Source organism: Agelaius phoeniceus, chromosome 2 (assembly GCF_051311805.1).
Source record: "Agelaius phoeniceus isolate bAgePho1 chromosome 2, bAgePho1.hap1, whole genome shotgun sequence".
In the NCBI taxonomy this organism is placed as follows: domain Eukaryota; kingdom Metazoa; phylum Chordata; class Aves; order Passeriformes; family Icteridae; genus Agelaius; species Agelaius phoeniceus.
The window spans coordinates 97,771,436-97,786,740 of NC_135266.1; the positions used below are offsets into that span (position 1 = coordinate 97,771,436).

At 43.0% G+C, this 15,305-nt stretch overlaps 1 protein-coding gene and 1 long non-coding RNA gene across 4 annotated transcripts in view; both read right to left on the reverse strand.

The window, feature by feature from the left end:
• The window catches only part of LOC143693397 (uncharacterized), a 35,276-nt gene that overhangs the window by 6,957 nt on the left and 13,014 nt on the right, over positions 1 to 15,305 (reverse strand). The gene's annotated exons all lie outside the window — the stretch shown is intronic.
• LOC129134749 (nectin-1-like) lies at positions 793 to 14,728 on the reverse strand. 3 transcript variants are annotated; one of them, XM_077174355.1, is made up of 6 exons: positions 14,493 to 14,728; positions 13,097 to 13,211; positions 10,629 to 10,964; positions 4,703 to 5,014; positions 4,018 to 4,163; positions 793 to 3,120 (listed from the first exon to the last, which is right to left on the reverse strand). In XM_077174355.1, the coding sequence occupies exons 2-6, from the start codon at positions 13,206 to 13,208 to the stop codon at positions 3,016 to 3,018; spliced, it is 1,011 nt and encodes a 336-aa protein (XP_077030470.1). In that variant the 5' UTR covers positions 13,209 to 13,211; positions 14,493 to 14,728; the 3' UTR covers positions 793 to 3,015. The 3 variants fall into 3 exon arrangements, with proteins under 3 accessions (XP_077030470.1, XP_054510384.2, XP_077030471.1); XM_054654409.2 differs by lacking the exon at positions 14,493 to 14,728 and having other exon boundaries at positions 13,097 to 14,175; XM_077174356.1 differs by lacking the exons at positions 13,097 to 13,211; positions 14,493 to 14,728 and adding an exon at positions 12,455 to 12,538.

The window sequence follows — 15,305 nt, forward strand, 5'->3', positions numbered from 1 at the left end:
AGGATGCTTAGATGAGTTAAAATCTTAACCCAAACTGCCTAATGTCATGGTCAAAGGATTCCAAAGCTGAGAGATGCAGGCTACATTTGCTTTATAAAGAGAGACACATAACCTAGAACCAGTTTTATCTAAGTGAGAGGCAAGCAGGAAGGTGGCATTCCCTCTTGCCCTTTTTCCACCAGTTAGGAGAAATTATATCCTGCATCAACACTACTTGTCCTGAGGCTGGACAAAATGCAGTAGCACATAGTGGTCACAGGTTAGTTGGGTGAGACTAACAACTGCCCAGCCTCAAAACAGCCAAAAATCCTGGGCTTTTTTGTTTGTTTCTTTTTTATTTTTATGTTTTTGTGGTGGTGGTGGTAGTATTAGCTCAGAACATTCCTGTAGAATTTATTTTAAAAATGTGGTCTGCTTCCATTTACTTACAAAATTAATCTGCTTCATATCACTTGTATTGGAGCAGAAAAATAAAGCAATCCATTTCACCTAAATTTGCTTGCATCCTACCAGTTTTATTTCTACTTCTTATTTCAAGCTCCACACCAATTTCACCTACTGCCTCCACCTACAGCCATGCAGGGCCACAGCAAGCAAAAGGTCTTGGGCATCAAACCCACCCATTTATTAACACAAATACTAGGTATCTGTATAAACTGATTTGAAATATAACCTCCAAGGAATTCTTACAAATTGTTAACAGAAGTAACAGGACAGACAAACACAAACTAATTACAAAGAAATCTCATAACAGCAGTTAGGATGTTCATCATTCATAGCCAAAACTTCTGATTCCATCAATCATACTTTTGTTTATTCCACAAAAGATGGTTTGTATCTATTTAATATTCTTTTTTTTGGCCCATAGCTATCAGCCACCAAATTATCCATAGTCTGTGTTCTTGCATTCATTTCACTGCTACGTGAAACCAAACACCATAGCAGTAGCACATGGCATTTTATGGTACTGCATCTTAGTAGGTGGCTTTGTAGAGCATGAAGGTAAGTACACCTATTGATTTTAAGTGTTTCGGTGACTGGATATCATGTTCTCATTCTAATACCATGAATGAAAAATAAATCTTGTATAGAAATTTACTTGTAAGCCATTGCTACCCTCACCCAGCTGCTGGACCTATCATTCTCATAATCAAAAAATTCTAAAAGCTCATGGAATTTCTACATTTAGCTAAAATGAAAAACTACAAACTCACACGTAAACAGATACTTTCATGGCTCCAAGTCCTGCTTTCCCACACTCCGGGAGATCAGCTTGTATAAAACAATAATTGATAATTACTGCCATTTTCCTGGGTTTGAATAGATTTCTCACTGGGATCGTCTCTTTCTCTCTTTCCTCAGGAAATCCTTTTCTTTACCCATATCTAAACTCCCTGTTTCTGCGAGAGATTTTTTTAATTAAAAAAAAACCAACAAAACAAACAACAAAACCTTAGTCTAAACTCTAGCAGAAACCTCATGTTAAAACTCAAGCTGCTCTAAATTGCAAGTGCAGACTGTACAGAATGGCAAGGGCTGAGGCCATACAGCCTACTTAAGAAGGATGCCAGGGGCTTTCTACCCCATTCCAGCCCTCCACAAACCCGGGGAAACCCTTCTCTCCTGGCCTCTTCCCTCATCAATGAAGAAACGAAGCAGCAATGGTGGAAAAGTTTGGACAAACCATTACTTCCTCCTTTGACAATTAGGGGGCTGTGGAGAAAAAAACCCAATTGTAACAGCTGCAGCCAGTTCCTCTTTCCCCTCACTCACCAACTGTGCTATTTCTAGGTATTAGGGGGGTTTAAAAGAAGTATTTTATAGCAAAGACCATGTTTATTCATTCTCAACTCACTTGCTTTCATTTTAGTTGACTTAGGTTTTTGACTACAGCTTAGTGATTCATGTGGGATGCCCATTTGAAATACATGGATGAGGAAAAAACAGATTACACACATTTGCTCCGGGAAGCCAGAAGGAGAGGAAGCAGCCTGCACTGGTGGCTTCCCACAAGACCAGCATGAGCCAGGTGGGCTCATTTCTCCTTCCCTAAGTCAACAAGACTTCATGAGCATATGATGCAATTCAGGGAATTACAGGAGATTACAGCTCAGATCTGATCCACTGCTTAGAAGCAAAGCATGGTCAGAATTAGGAATACTCCTTGCCCTGCACTGGTACTTATCTGCCCACATGGAAATAAATAAAGCACCCACCTCCTCAGCCCTATCAGCCTCTTGCTTCCCACTGCACTCACCTGCCACTACACTAGGACACAAACAAAATGCACTAGACAGCCTACTAACCCTGTAACTGCCCTTTTATTGCCCTACTTCCTCCTGCAGGTAGGTGGGATGTCAGGAAACACAAGGCAGCTGTGATAGACCAGGTACATAAAGAAGGGGGCTGTGAAAAGCCCTGAGAAAGAGGGAAGAAGGAAACATCTATGTGCCTTTTACCTTGCTCTCTAGGAGAGGTTACTGGAAATTGGACTTGGCACTTCATGGCTCTTGGCACCTGGGTTATAAATTCAGGCTGGCTGTAGTCTTGGCCTGATCTCTTGTGCCCTTTAGGGAACAAATTCAACACCTGAAGTTCAGAGCAGTGTGCTGGGCTGTTCTGCAGGTTTTCTGCAGCCCAGCTCCTGGTAAGGGGCTACTTTGGTCCATCAGCAACACTTTCCAAGCCAGCAGCCTTACAAAATGTTGCCTTATTTCAGACAATCCCCCTTCCACTTTTGAGTTTGCAATGTTAAAATATCAAAGAGTAATAAACAATGTTAAAACCCCCAAAAATACATGAGTTCCATTAAATGCATCCACAAAGCCAGCCTGAGTTTCAAATAAATACTTTTTTTTTCTTATGAAACAGAATATTATAGTATAATAAAATAAATATATATTATAAATTGTCCCTTTTTATATTTCTCTTGGAGAAAGTCACAGGAGGTTTCCTTGGAAGCTTGAGGTTCCATTTTAAGAGTTTATCTCTTACATGTGTAGGTGGGGCAGCTTCTCAGGTGTTCAGTGGTGCACCAAGGCTGTGGGACATTGCAGGAGCCCACTTGCTTGCAGCTCTGTACTGCCTGCACTTCTTGGCCTTGGTGCAGGCAGGAAGTACCTGATGAAAGAGAAGTTGTTGTGTTTATTTCTTCAAAATATATGGATATTTTAAGTGTGAGGGTAAAGATCCTGGATATTTGTATTGCCAATGAGTCCTTGCATCTCTTTGTGAGGGGAGACTAAAGTTCTCCCCTTGCAGTCCCATCAGCAGTCTTCAGCTTGGACCTAGAGGTATAACACCTAAGACATGTGTTGCATTTCCTCCACTACCTTTTTTTTTCCAAAATGCTCACCAGAATCAAGGGTGCACATGCTAGGCATGTACTGCAAGGAGGATGAGGAGACTTCACGAAACTGGACTATGATTTTCTGAAACGATTGCACTTCACCTCAGTTTATCCCCACCTCAAGCTTGTATCCTGCACCCCCTGCATTAGGATAGCCTTGGTGTACAATTAGCAGTGCCTCAGCCCATGCCCCAGCATGGCACCCTGGGCTTCCCTCACAGAGGCATGGTTTTCCTCTAAGACCACATTTTGTTTGAGGCCCATCCTCAAAGTTGCTGCCTTCGTGAGCTGCGTTGGTTGTGCTGAGGGAGGTTATTTTATGAGCTGCAGAAGACCCACACAAGGCCACTGCTTACACAACTATTTTGTGCATAAATATAATAGTAGAGTGATGCTCCCACTTCAGCGTGCCTTGTCATTGGCATAATGAATGTTTTCTAGCTGCCAGCACTCTTGAGCACCTGTAGCCTGGCTATACACAATCAGGTTTCGCCTTCCCAGCTGTCTGGCTGGGGGCTCATTCCTGTGTCCCTCTCCAGCCCAGTTTCAGCCTGGCTTGGGCAGTGTGCAGGCTGCCCTGGTGTGGCTGGGCAGAGCCAGGTCATGGTATTGAACCTCAAGACCTGTGGGGGTGAATTTTGCAGCACCCTGAGGAAAGGCAGACCTACCCAGCAGGGCCAGGTTGGGTTTCTCACTGCATCACATAGGTGACTGAGGCAGTGGTAGAAGAGGCAGGTGAGAATGAGAAGGGAGGTCAGGGGGACCAGGACCCCCAGTGCAATGGCAATGGCCGGTGCCATGCTGCTGTCTGGACCTGTGGGGAAAGTAGCAGGTACTCAGTTTGTGCATGAAGTAAAAAAACAACCTGAAACCCATTTGAAGCATCCCTTGGCCATTCCCTGGGGTGAAATGAGATGGAGAAGAGCACTGGGAGCGCATTCCAGTATGATCCACATAAGTGGCATTGCCAGCAGATCTGTGCTTGGTCTGATGTTAAGATCAGGCATGTAGAACCCAGCCCCTCTGAGCTACCCAATTCTGGCATGTCTTGGTTTGTCACGTTACGTGACAGGGAACCCTGTCACAAATAGTCTTTCACAGAGACAGGGAGGTTGGGGTACATCATGGTGGGTAAGAGGACCTGAGGAGCAGTAAGTAAGACATTATGTGCCATTGGCCATGGCATCTGGATGTTTCATGGCACCTCCTCCATCCCTCCCAAGCCCAGCCACAGCTGCTCTTCCAGGTGCCTTTCTCACCTTCCAACCCTCTGAGGAGTTTTCTGATTCTACCCCAGGAGGTGCTTCCCAATTTCTGCCCTACTCCAGAGCAGGAGCAGAGTTACATACTGACCCTGCTCCAGGCTGTCTGTAGGCAGGACCAGGGTCACATTTAGAGAAGGATGTTGGATCATGCAGGTGATGGGGTACTCCCGAAGGATTTTGGAGTGGGTATGGGTAAAATTGCTGATTACAGTCATGGTCTGGTTGCTGAACTTTATGTGGTACTCCCTTGGTTTCTGCTGCAGGCTGCTGGGGAGGTGCCAGGTTATTTTTGGAGCTGGTTTCCCTGTTGCTGAGCAGCTCATCCCCACCATTTTCTCAGAGTCCTCAGCTTTGTCTGGACTGGATATAAGTTTAATTTCCACTCTGGGGTCTGAGATGGCTGTAAAGAACAAAGTGACAAAGTCCATTAGTTTCTGCCTATGTTTGAGCAGAGAGGATCTGTATTTACAGTTATCTTGGAGGAAAAGCTTACTATCTAATCTTAGCTCCTCCTTCCCAAAGCCCCAGCAGTGACAGATGAATATGAAGTGATGAATATGAAGGTGATCAGATAGTAGTCTGGAAGTGAAGAGCTGGACAACAGAAAGGGCAAAAGGGTAGAAGCATCTGTTTCAGTTCTGTTACTAGTAGCAGCCTCCCAACTGAGAAGTGGTGATTATGGCTGAGTTAAAAGCAGAAGGCAGTGAAACTGTGAAGTCATATGTCCTTTTCTCTCTGAAAGAGCTGAACTGCTTAAATGAGTTAGAATTATTTTCCTTTAAAATTACCTGCAGGATTAGCTTTACCACTGTTTAGCATTTTTGCTGTTGAGGTGCGTAGAGTTGCAAATGAAAGGACTAAATGGATCGATTTATGCAAGACAGTAATAGTGAATTTGTATGTGGTTACACAATAGGATTTCACCTGTGGAGGGTTTGTGCTTGTATAACTTTGTTTCCTCTTGTAAATGGGTTTTGGGTGTGTAATAGTATCCCTCAAAACTATCATGAAAGATCACTTCTTTGAACACTCTCACTCCAGAGATTTGTGGATGCTGTCACATTTAATTTTAGTCTGGAAGAAGGAGGAACTACAGGCATCATTCATGCTTAATCACTCACATTAAGCCTACTTGTTGATTCCTATTTATACAAATAGGAATGTTTTTGCAAATGTACTTGCAAGAAATAGATAAAAGGGAGAAGTTCTGGAAGTTGGTTTCAACCTGGATAGAACTCCAGATGAGATCTGAGCACATAAGCCATGTCCCATGTTAAAAATCACCTATTTATCCCTTGGCATAAAATCATGCCATAATTTAGGTCAGAAGAGACTTCAGGAGAATGTCTAGTTCAAGCCTCTGCTCAGTTTGATAAGGTCAGTTTGCACAGGCACAATATCTCTAAAGGTGTGTAATTTGGGAGTGCAATCCATGGGTTTCTGCATGGCAGCTCACTAGCCTGCCTTCTCCTTCAGTGCATGTGCTGAGGAAATAGGGGTCTAAATCACACTCTTCTTCTAGGTCTCTGTTTCTGAGAATATTGCTTTTTTTAAGCATTTAAGTTCAATGGCAATTCTAGTTTCAATCAAGTCTGAATTACCATGAATACCCTCTGTTTAAAAAACTATCTGCTGTTGTAATTAGGAGAACTCCATGTGTATATTACTACTTACATAAGAAAAATAACAGTGGTAAGTGCAATATTTATAGTAAAATTAATTTTTATCCCAACACTAGAACATACCTCTATCATTTAGCAATTCTGCTTTTAAATGAACAAACAAAAGTTCTTTTCATTCTTCTTAGGAAAAACAACGATTTTTCCTTTTGTGAGGTAAACAAAGATTTGCCTGTGAGGTGTAGCAGACACTGCAAAAAGGGGAAAAAGAGCACGCCAGGTGTGTAATGGCACCTATAACCTCCTGGTACAATTCCAGATGCACCTCAAAAGGTTGTCTGTCTCTTCCAAGCCATAACTGCCAGAGGGTAGAAGCAAGACTTTGTATACCAACAATTTTGTTGCTTTTTGTTTGTTGTTTGATTTTTTTTACAAGCCTGACCTTATTTACTTACTATGGCTGTGTGAGCATAGAAAAAATAAATTTGTATTTCTCACTTTTTGCATCAACCATAGGCAAAAACTCAACACCCACAGAGATGCTGAAACCTCTGACAAAAACAAGGAAATTGTTTAGGGGGATTTCAGTTGGAACATCTCAAAATCTCCCAGATATGAAAAGACTAGTGTCACAAACAATTTAGGTTTTGATTAATAAATGATCTCTGAACTTCTTTCACTCACAGGATGCATAAAATTAACACATCCACCCACAGCTTCATATTAACTTCAAATATTAGGTTTCAAAATTCACAAGAAATCACAGGGAGAAGTCACAGATGTTGCCACAGAGGATGAGAATAACTTCTCTGTGTCTTGCCAGAAACACAAGCACTCCACACCTGCTCTTCTTCTGACTAAGCAGTTCTTTCTCTTCTCACAATGGACCCCAATGAATGAACCTGTAGGGCTGAGCTTCTCTCTAGCAAATGTCTGTAATAGATGCACTGTCAAAACTTGTAAGTGCTTGCTTTTGCAGGAAAGTCCTGCTGTGCTGTTTGCTAGTATGTGCTGGCTGTTCATGTTTGATGCATACACTTAACTGCTTCTTTTGCCTTTCATCAAAATATTTGTTTCCAGTGAAAAAGTCTTCACCTGAGATGTTGTGTGCCAGTACTTGCTTTAGTCTCTCTTGCAGATCAGTATTGCAGATGTTCCCAAATCTGAGCTCTGTCAGCATTCCCAAATATTTGAAAATGGCTTTCTGTAATTAGAGGGAATTAGGCACTGCTAAGCCTTTAAAAATAAAAAGCATATAATGACCTGATTCATTATATGCTTTTTATGTTTAAAGGCTTAGCAGTGGTGTTACAGAGAATGATAACAGATTGTAGGAATCACAATATGCCTCATGATAACAGAAAGCTTTTTCAAACCATATGGGTGTTCACCAGAAGTACTGTGCCTTGGTTTCCCTGTCTCAGAAATTGCGATGGCATTTTTCCAACTGGGCTCAAGGCTTCCAGACAAATGTTGCCATCTACAGTGAAGATAGGCGGTCTCCAAAGTCAGTGCAGCAAATGTCCAGGGAATTTTGTGACTCAGCAAGTCTTGCCTATACTCATGTGGCACATCCCCCTCTCTCCAATTTCCCCCTCTCATACCCCCATCTCGCTCAATCCTCATTCTGGATTTCATTCTCATTCTCTTTGACAATGAAGTTTGGCAAATATTTCCAAAGTAAAATGAAGGGGGAATGCAGCAGACTGCTCAAAAGAGACCCACTAAGCTTGCTTGAAACTATTCTGTTCTGAAATGGATTTTGCTACAGGGTAGGACATTTCTGCTTCTTCCTGAGTTTGCTCTTTTCAGCCAGGCAGGTCTGACATCCCTCCAGTCATACCTGTTTCTGTTTTTACAGTGTTGTATCCAGTTCTTATGTGGTTTCACTTCCCCTCATTGTGCCGTGATGGTGCCCATCCCGTCCTGTCCCAGAACAGCTGTGCTAGGTAAGGCTTCAGTAATCAGACAATTACTAGCTTGTAAAATCCCTGGTAGTCCCCTCTTGAGGGCAAAGACATGGCAGTGTTTAATTTTCAACTGGTGACTCTGATTTGCTCACCCTGCCCTGAACCTCTGAGCCTTGGGAGATTCCTGCTGGCTTCACTTTCCCTCATGGGGCAAGCTCTGGGCTTGTTCAGACAAGTTGTTCCCATCATTAGGAGTAGGGGAGTAACGAGCAAGATTATGGCTTTTAAGTAGCATCGTATAAATTAGCTTAAATGAGATAATCATATATGAACTAAAACCTGCTGTCAAAGTGCCAAATGTTTAGTTTGTTCATGGTGACCCTCCAGGGCTGGTTTGATACAGCACATTACAGGAAGGCTATTATGACCTTGGTGAGGCAGCCTCTGGCAGTCACCTATGAGCCTATGAGAGAAGTAAAATCCTTCTCAGTTGATGCATTTTTCATCTGAGGCAGGAGAAAAACATCCCTTTTCTTTTTTTTTTAGAATTAGTGCTCTGGTGAAGGAAGAACCATAGCCAAAAGGTTGGTGAGTTTGGGAGGGAATTCCCCCACTTGGATAGAAGAAAAAAAAAACCCCAAAACCCAAATCCAAAAGAAATCTAAGTGTTTATATGATTAAAAAGAATGGGATCCCTCTATGTATCAGGCACCCACCGTGCAAGGCCTCCCTGGCATTCAGCAGCCTAAGATAAGAAATGCCTAGTCATGATGACTGGACCTAAGAAGCCCCTCTTCCGCCTTTGGACTCTAGTTATCTCTCTTTAAGACTATAGGTCGTGTTCACCTTGACCCTTATCACTGGACAATTTCCAAAACTCCTAAACCCTATATAAACACCCTCATCTGCCCAGCTCAGCAGAAGAGCCGTCACTGAGACCCTTTGCAGAAGCTGCCAATAAAGACATCTCTGTGGAACCTCACACAGTGCTTCTCCTCTCTTTCCCTGCATCTGCCAAAGTCACTTAGCAAGCAAAAGAGCTGAAAATCATTAATGAGCTGAGAATCTCTAAAGATTTGATCTCATTTAAGAGCTGAGCTTGCTAAGATTGCCTGCAGCCCTGGAGCCTGCTTGAGGGACCCAGACAGGTTGTACTTAACTAGACTTCTCTGTTTGGGACACCCATGGCAGCCATTTTTGGGGACACCCCGAAAACTCCACAGCTACCTCATACCTCTGCAAGGCACTTCCATGTTTTTCCTGTAATGTATAATCAGTGCTTACCCTCTGAATTACTCAGAACTGGCTTTCTTAAGGAACTTTCCTCTTCATATATGAAATACCGCATGAATTTCTCCTCATTTCTCTTTTCTGCCCTATTTTTCCCAAAAGAGGGGGAAAAGAACTTTTGTTCCAGACTTGGTTTTCCCTTGTATTTTTCACCACCACCTCCTTTCCCCTCTAGGTTAGGAGCTTCCTTTCTCCACACAGAGGACTCCAGAGACATGTGTGTGGACATATGTGTCCATGTATTTGTCAGCAGAAGGTACTAGGGGGGTCATATCACCAGTGACAGGGCACAGACACTGATACTCTTCAGATGGGATATGATCTTTGGCCAGTTTCCCCACAGCAGTCTCATCTCTGAGAAAGCTAGGAGTCAACTGTGTGTCCTCAGAGCATGTTTAATGTCTCAGCTCTCTCAGCTGGACAAAACCCAGCAGCTTTCCTCAAAAGATAAGCAGCTTGTTACTCTTAGTTCTTTTGAGTTAATCTATTAGTCTTTATTTCAGGTTGCACTTGCAAGTTGATGATTTCATATGGAGGTGACAAATATTGCCATCTTGACTCATGATTTGTTTCAACTCTCTTCTTTAAGCTAGTTGATGCTGACCTGCTCAAGATATTAATGTGTCAAATCCCATGAGCTGTAAAGTATTTCAGCCTTCCTTTTTTTTTTTTTTTTTTTTTTTTTTTTTTTTTTTTTTTTTTTTTTAATATCCTGTTCCTGACCGCAGCCCAACTGCTGTTATTTTTACTCTAGCTTCAAAATGAGCTTCCAGCTATTCTGGTCATGCATGTGCCTCTTTGCATTTTGAATACTTTGCAATTTTTTTATAACCAAATGCAGAGCAAAATTTGTCTGATTTCCAGGATTAAGGGGTAAGAGCAGCAGTGAAAGGAAGCAGAGGAGCACGGGGTACATGGCTGTGGCCAGGCAGCTGTCAGCACAGCACATGGCCAGGGAACTTAGAGGAAGTCATGAGTTACATCTCAGTTTTGAATCTTGCTGTTGCTGGCTTGAAAGGGAAGAAAATTAAAGAACTGTTGAATGCTGGTTTACCATCAGAGGTAAAACCAGAGAGGGAGAGAGGCAGGGAGAACCATTTTTCCTGCATCAATGTAGCAATGTTAGGCAAGGTTTTTCACAGGAAAAATGACTTGGTCCTCAGATGAGCACCTGTACACAATTACAGTGCCTTACCATAAATCTTGAGACACATCCTGCCAGTGACCGCCCCCGAGGGAAATGTGTTGAAGATGCATTTGTAGCATCCTTCATCTTGGAGGGTGACTCCATGAAGGGAGATGGCTGAGGCTTGTAACTCGCTGTGGGCAAAGCTCACATGGCTTACATAGGCCTTGGCTATTTTTTGGCCATTAATCGTACTGTAAGTTGCTATGTTGTCTTCAGCCCCATCCGTCTCTTTCTGCCATGTCACTTGTATCACATCTTCTTTCGTGACTGACCGGCATGAAAAAGTAACATTTCCTCCCGCCTGGACTGACTGGACCTTTCTGTTCATCACCTGCACAGAGGCTGGGGGAGAAGCAGGTGCTGTACTCAGCATTTCTCACACTCTTCTGCAGCCCAACCCCACCAATGGCCCCTACAGCCCCTCACCCTCATTTCCAAGCAGAGCAGCTCTGGAGGATTTCTCTATCCCTCCATCTAAGGAAAAGTTGAAAATTAACTTGAAAGAACTACCCAGAGAGTTTCACTGGACCTGCCACCTCTCACACCAAGCATTTTGCCAGCCTGATATCTGTGCTGCAGAGAGCACCGAGAAAGGCAGTTCTGGTGTTGGGAGCCACTGATTTGTCTGCTAGGACTGCTATCCCATGGGCACCCACAAAGAGATTCCCTAAACTTTCAGCCATGCTGACAAACAGCTGTTGGCCCAATACCACCCTCTTAGCCCTCCTGTGGCATGGGGTGTAGCAAATCAGTAAAAATGCTAAAAATGATTATGTGTCTCACTATACATACATCATGTATTCACACTTGTCAGAAACTGGCAAGGATCAGAAAACTAGAAGAAAAAAGCAAGAAGGGTTCTCAGGAAGAACCTGAGGCAAACTATATCTGTCCTCTTATCTCAGCATTGAAGTTATGCTGCTGAGAAACAGCTGCAGAAGAGACCCTACTGATGGCCTGCAGAGAGAAAACTTGCACAGTATAAATGCCATGGTATGAAAAGTCTCCAGGGAAAAGAAGAAAACAATCAGTCTCCTCTTCCAATTCGTAGACATGCAAAAATTGTTGTAGGGTATAGACAAAGTGAAGCTGACAGCTCAGCTCAACAGTTCTCATGGCATAATAGTTTTCAAAGTTTATTTGTGCATGTCAGCATGGGAAGGGAGATATCAGCAGTAACAGTTGCAGCACTGAAAACATAATTCAATTTACAAGAAAGGGAAATATCTTTGCAGAGAAGGTGAGGCTGTCTGCAGTGTCCAGAGGTACACTAGGCTAACCTACTCAAGAAGGTGCTCTGAGATTCTGGCTGTGACCATGGCCAGGCAGATTTCTATCAAAGACCAAGAAGCCAGTTGTCAAGCTGTGCCAGTCACTTTGCTTTCTAGATCTCAGCAGTACCATAGGCAGACTACAAACCATGATCATGGAAGCTAGTTTGAAACTAATCCAGCCTTTTCTACATGATTTTTAAATACAAACCCACTGTAATACATCCATGCTTTTGATGGCCTGAGCAGATACCTACAAACACACTCTGCCTGCTTTATAAGTTGCCCATTGCAATACCTTTATACATCTCTCTGGAATTTATTGTGCACTGGTGCTAAATTAAGAACTGGATGCTGTCAATGCAACCAGCAGTGACATGCCTGAGCCCAAGGTAAGTAGTACAGTACCACAAGTGCCCTGTAATCACTAGGTTTGCCCCAGGAGGGTGCAAAGTGGGGGACTGCAGCACCCAGCAGCACGGAAGGAGGCTGGCACAGCCACTGAGGTTCCTAACGCTGTTAGGAAAATTACACAGACACCCAGACAGATAAAGAAGTTACCTGGAACAGCAGTCCAGACACTGGAGAGGAGCAGGCAAGTGACCATCATCATCTTAGCTGTGTGCTCAGAGAGATGAACGAACGATCCACTGAGTGCCACTTCCCCTTTTTTAAATGCTTCACTTTTATTCTAGGGACATTCCCCACCAGACAACTACAGTAAATGGCACCTTGTGAAAATCTCCTGCCTCTATGACACAACTGAATTTTAGGGGACATGACAACAAATGTCAGAGCCAGAAACTCAGGTTTTCCCAGCTGTGCTGCTAAGCAGACAGGGGTACTAGGTTTTTCACAAGCACTTTGTCCATAAGGTTGGTTTTTCATAAGCACCTACCTGGCTCAGCACCCAGTGTCTGTGGGTTGCAAGAGGAAAGGCCACCCTGGCCTTGACCTGAGCTCCAGGAAAGGCCATGCTGCAATGAGTAGCACAAATGTAACACAGAGCACATATATAACTCAGAGTTAGGAGTCTGCACCCATCATGTAATTCAGTGATGAGGTGATGAAAGACCCAGGAGGTGCTGATGCTTCTGTAAAACAGCTCTTTCTCTAGGTTAAGGAGACCAAAGCAAGCCAAGAGGCGGACTCAGGGCCTAAGTCATGTGTTGTCTTATGGAAAGAGCAGAGCCTTGGTCTCACCTCTCCTCCATTGAGGTTGCCTCCGTTTCCACAGGTCCATGATCCTTCCCCAGCCCTGTCCCTTGGAAAGACAGGGTTGCCTTCCATAAGCACACACTTCCTCCTCCACCATCACCTGAGATGACCATAAAAATAGGTCACACAACTTGTCTGAGTCATTGTTTTTGCGCCTTTTTGCTTTGTCATTGTTATGCCTGTGTTCCCTTTTCTGGTGTGCATTGCGATCACTGCTGAAACCAGCCAAGCCCTTTGCTCACAGGTGGCTCTCCTATGGCACAGTGGGCAGCCATACTATGAGACCTCATTTGCTAATCAGACTTCTACTGGTAAATTGTGTTTCACGTTTCTGATTTCTGATGAGGCGGCTTACATTTTTTGCAAATTGTTACTACTACAAATACTATGATTGCAAATAAAATGTTTTCCCTCAGTTGAATGGCCACACAGATTAGCCTCAAATTATGCAAATCCGTTGCAAGCCAGCAGGCCCAAACCATAAAGTGACACAAAAAATTCTCAAACATGCTTTCACATTTATGATTCCTTTTCTCCTTAGAGGCAACTAATCTGAAAACAGAAACAGCTCAAGTATCAGTATTCTTCTAAAGACACATTTTGGATGTGCTTTTGAGTAGGTTCAAGAATTCATTCCCATAAGTCTGAAAAATGCATTTGCTTCATACTATTGTCTTTTTCCTTTGAGATATCTTATTTTCCTTTCCTTGAATTACTTGCATAGTTGCACTTTCCTGCAAAATTTCTGGAAGGGCATTCTGGCCTGATCAAAATGTGAGATCACTAATTAGCAATCACAGAAGGAACTGCACTTAATTTTAAAAATAATTGCAAGCCCAACAGGTATGTAGGAAATATTCTTGTCAGCTTTAACCAACTTATTTTCTCTTAGAAACACTCTGATCTTCCAGAACCAAAACTGTGTGCTGCTAGAGAAAACACTTTTCAATGAAGAGCAAACTTTCAGTCTTAGCAAAGGACAGAGGTGGCTCTGCCAATGGGAAAAAATTGTTTGCTTTAATTTGTTATGGCATCCCTGGTGAGAAAGAGCTGTGTATGCTGGCTGCTCTTTCCAAGCTCTGCTTTTCCTCTGACAGCTCCTGGTGCTACAGGGAACCTGAGGCTGCAGAGACCTCCCTAACAGTCTTCATGAGTCAGTGTTTGCATGCATATCCAACTGCTGCAGCATCTCTGTCAAACCACTCCCGTTTCTCCAGGGACCAGACAACATCAGCAAGTGATTAATTGCTTTAAACACAACATGTTACTCATAATGTGAGATCCATTAACCCAACCACTTATTTGAAATTTGTGAATGTATTTTAAATGCATGAATGGCTGCTCTGTTCATCTTTGCATAGTCTTTTGATGGATTACCGACCTTCTCCTTCCTTGCCAGTAAGATGCTGTGCTCTCCAGCTCCAGTCGCACAATGTCCTCATTTCTGAGAACTGCATGCCATGCCTGAGCTTCAGTTACATTCCAAAGACAGTAAAAGCTTGGGGATAAATTAGGTGGCAGAAGTAGTTCTGCAGCTACTGCTTGAAAAGCACAATGATTTGTATTACTTTCTTCCTTTCAGTTTCACTAGAATGTTCTATTTAGTTCTGAGTAGATTAAAAAAAGCACATACAAGAATTGCACAGTCACGAAATGCCAGCATTTCCCCACAGACCAAGTGACTAATGCCATTTATAATTCACATAGCTGAACTTCCAGAAAATATTGCCAAGGGAAGTCACTCAGGCACAATTATAGTCTAAAACATTGATTTGTCAACTACCAGGTTAAACCACTGTTTTTTCAGCCATCCAAGCCCAGGTTAACAACTGGTGTCTGCCTACCTTGTCAGAAGAATCCAGTGCCACCTCTCAAGACGTTGCCTGTAAAGAGTACAAAACAGGTGGGGAGGGTTTCATTGACTTCTGAATTGCAGTGACCTTTGGAAATTGGTTTCTCAGCTATAGTTATGGGTAGCACTGTTGGGAAGCAGCTTGTTGAATGCAATTGAACAGGTCTGGAACTTTATAACATATTTCAGTAGTGTCTCCATATGGCAAATAACTCTACATCTCAGTTGAGTTTGGAGAGATGCAGTACACTGAGGTAAGGACAGTAGCTGCATCTACCAATATTTGCTCCAACCTCCGGCATAGCATCAGAGCAGGCTGTGGCAGTTCAAATCCAAGGGATG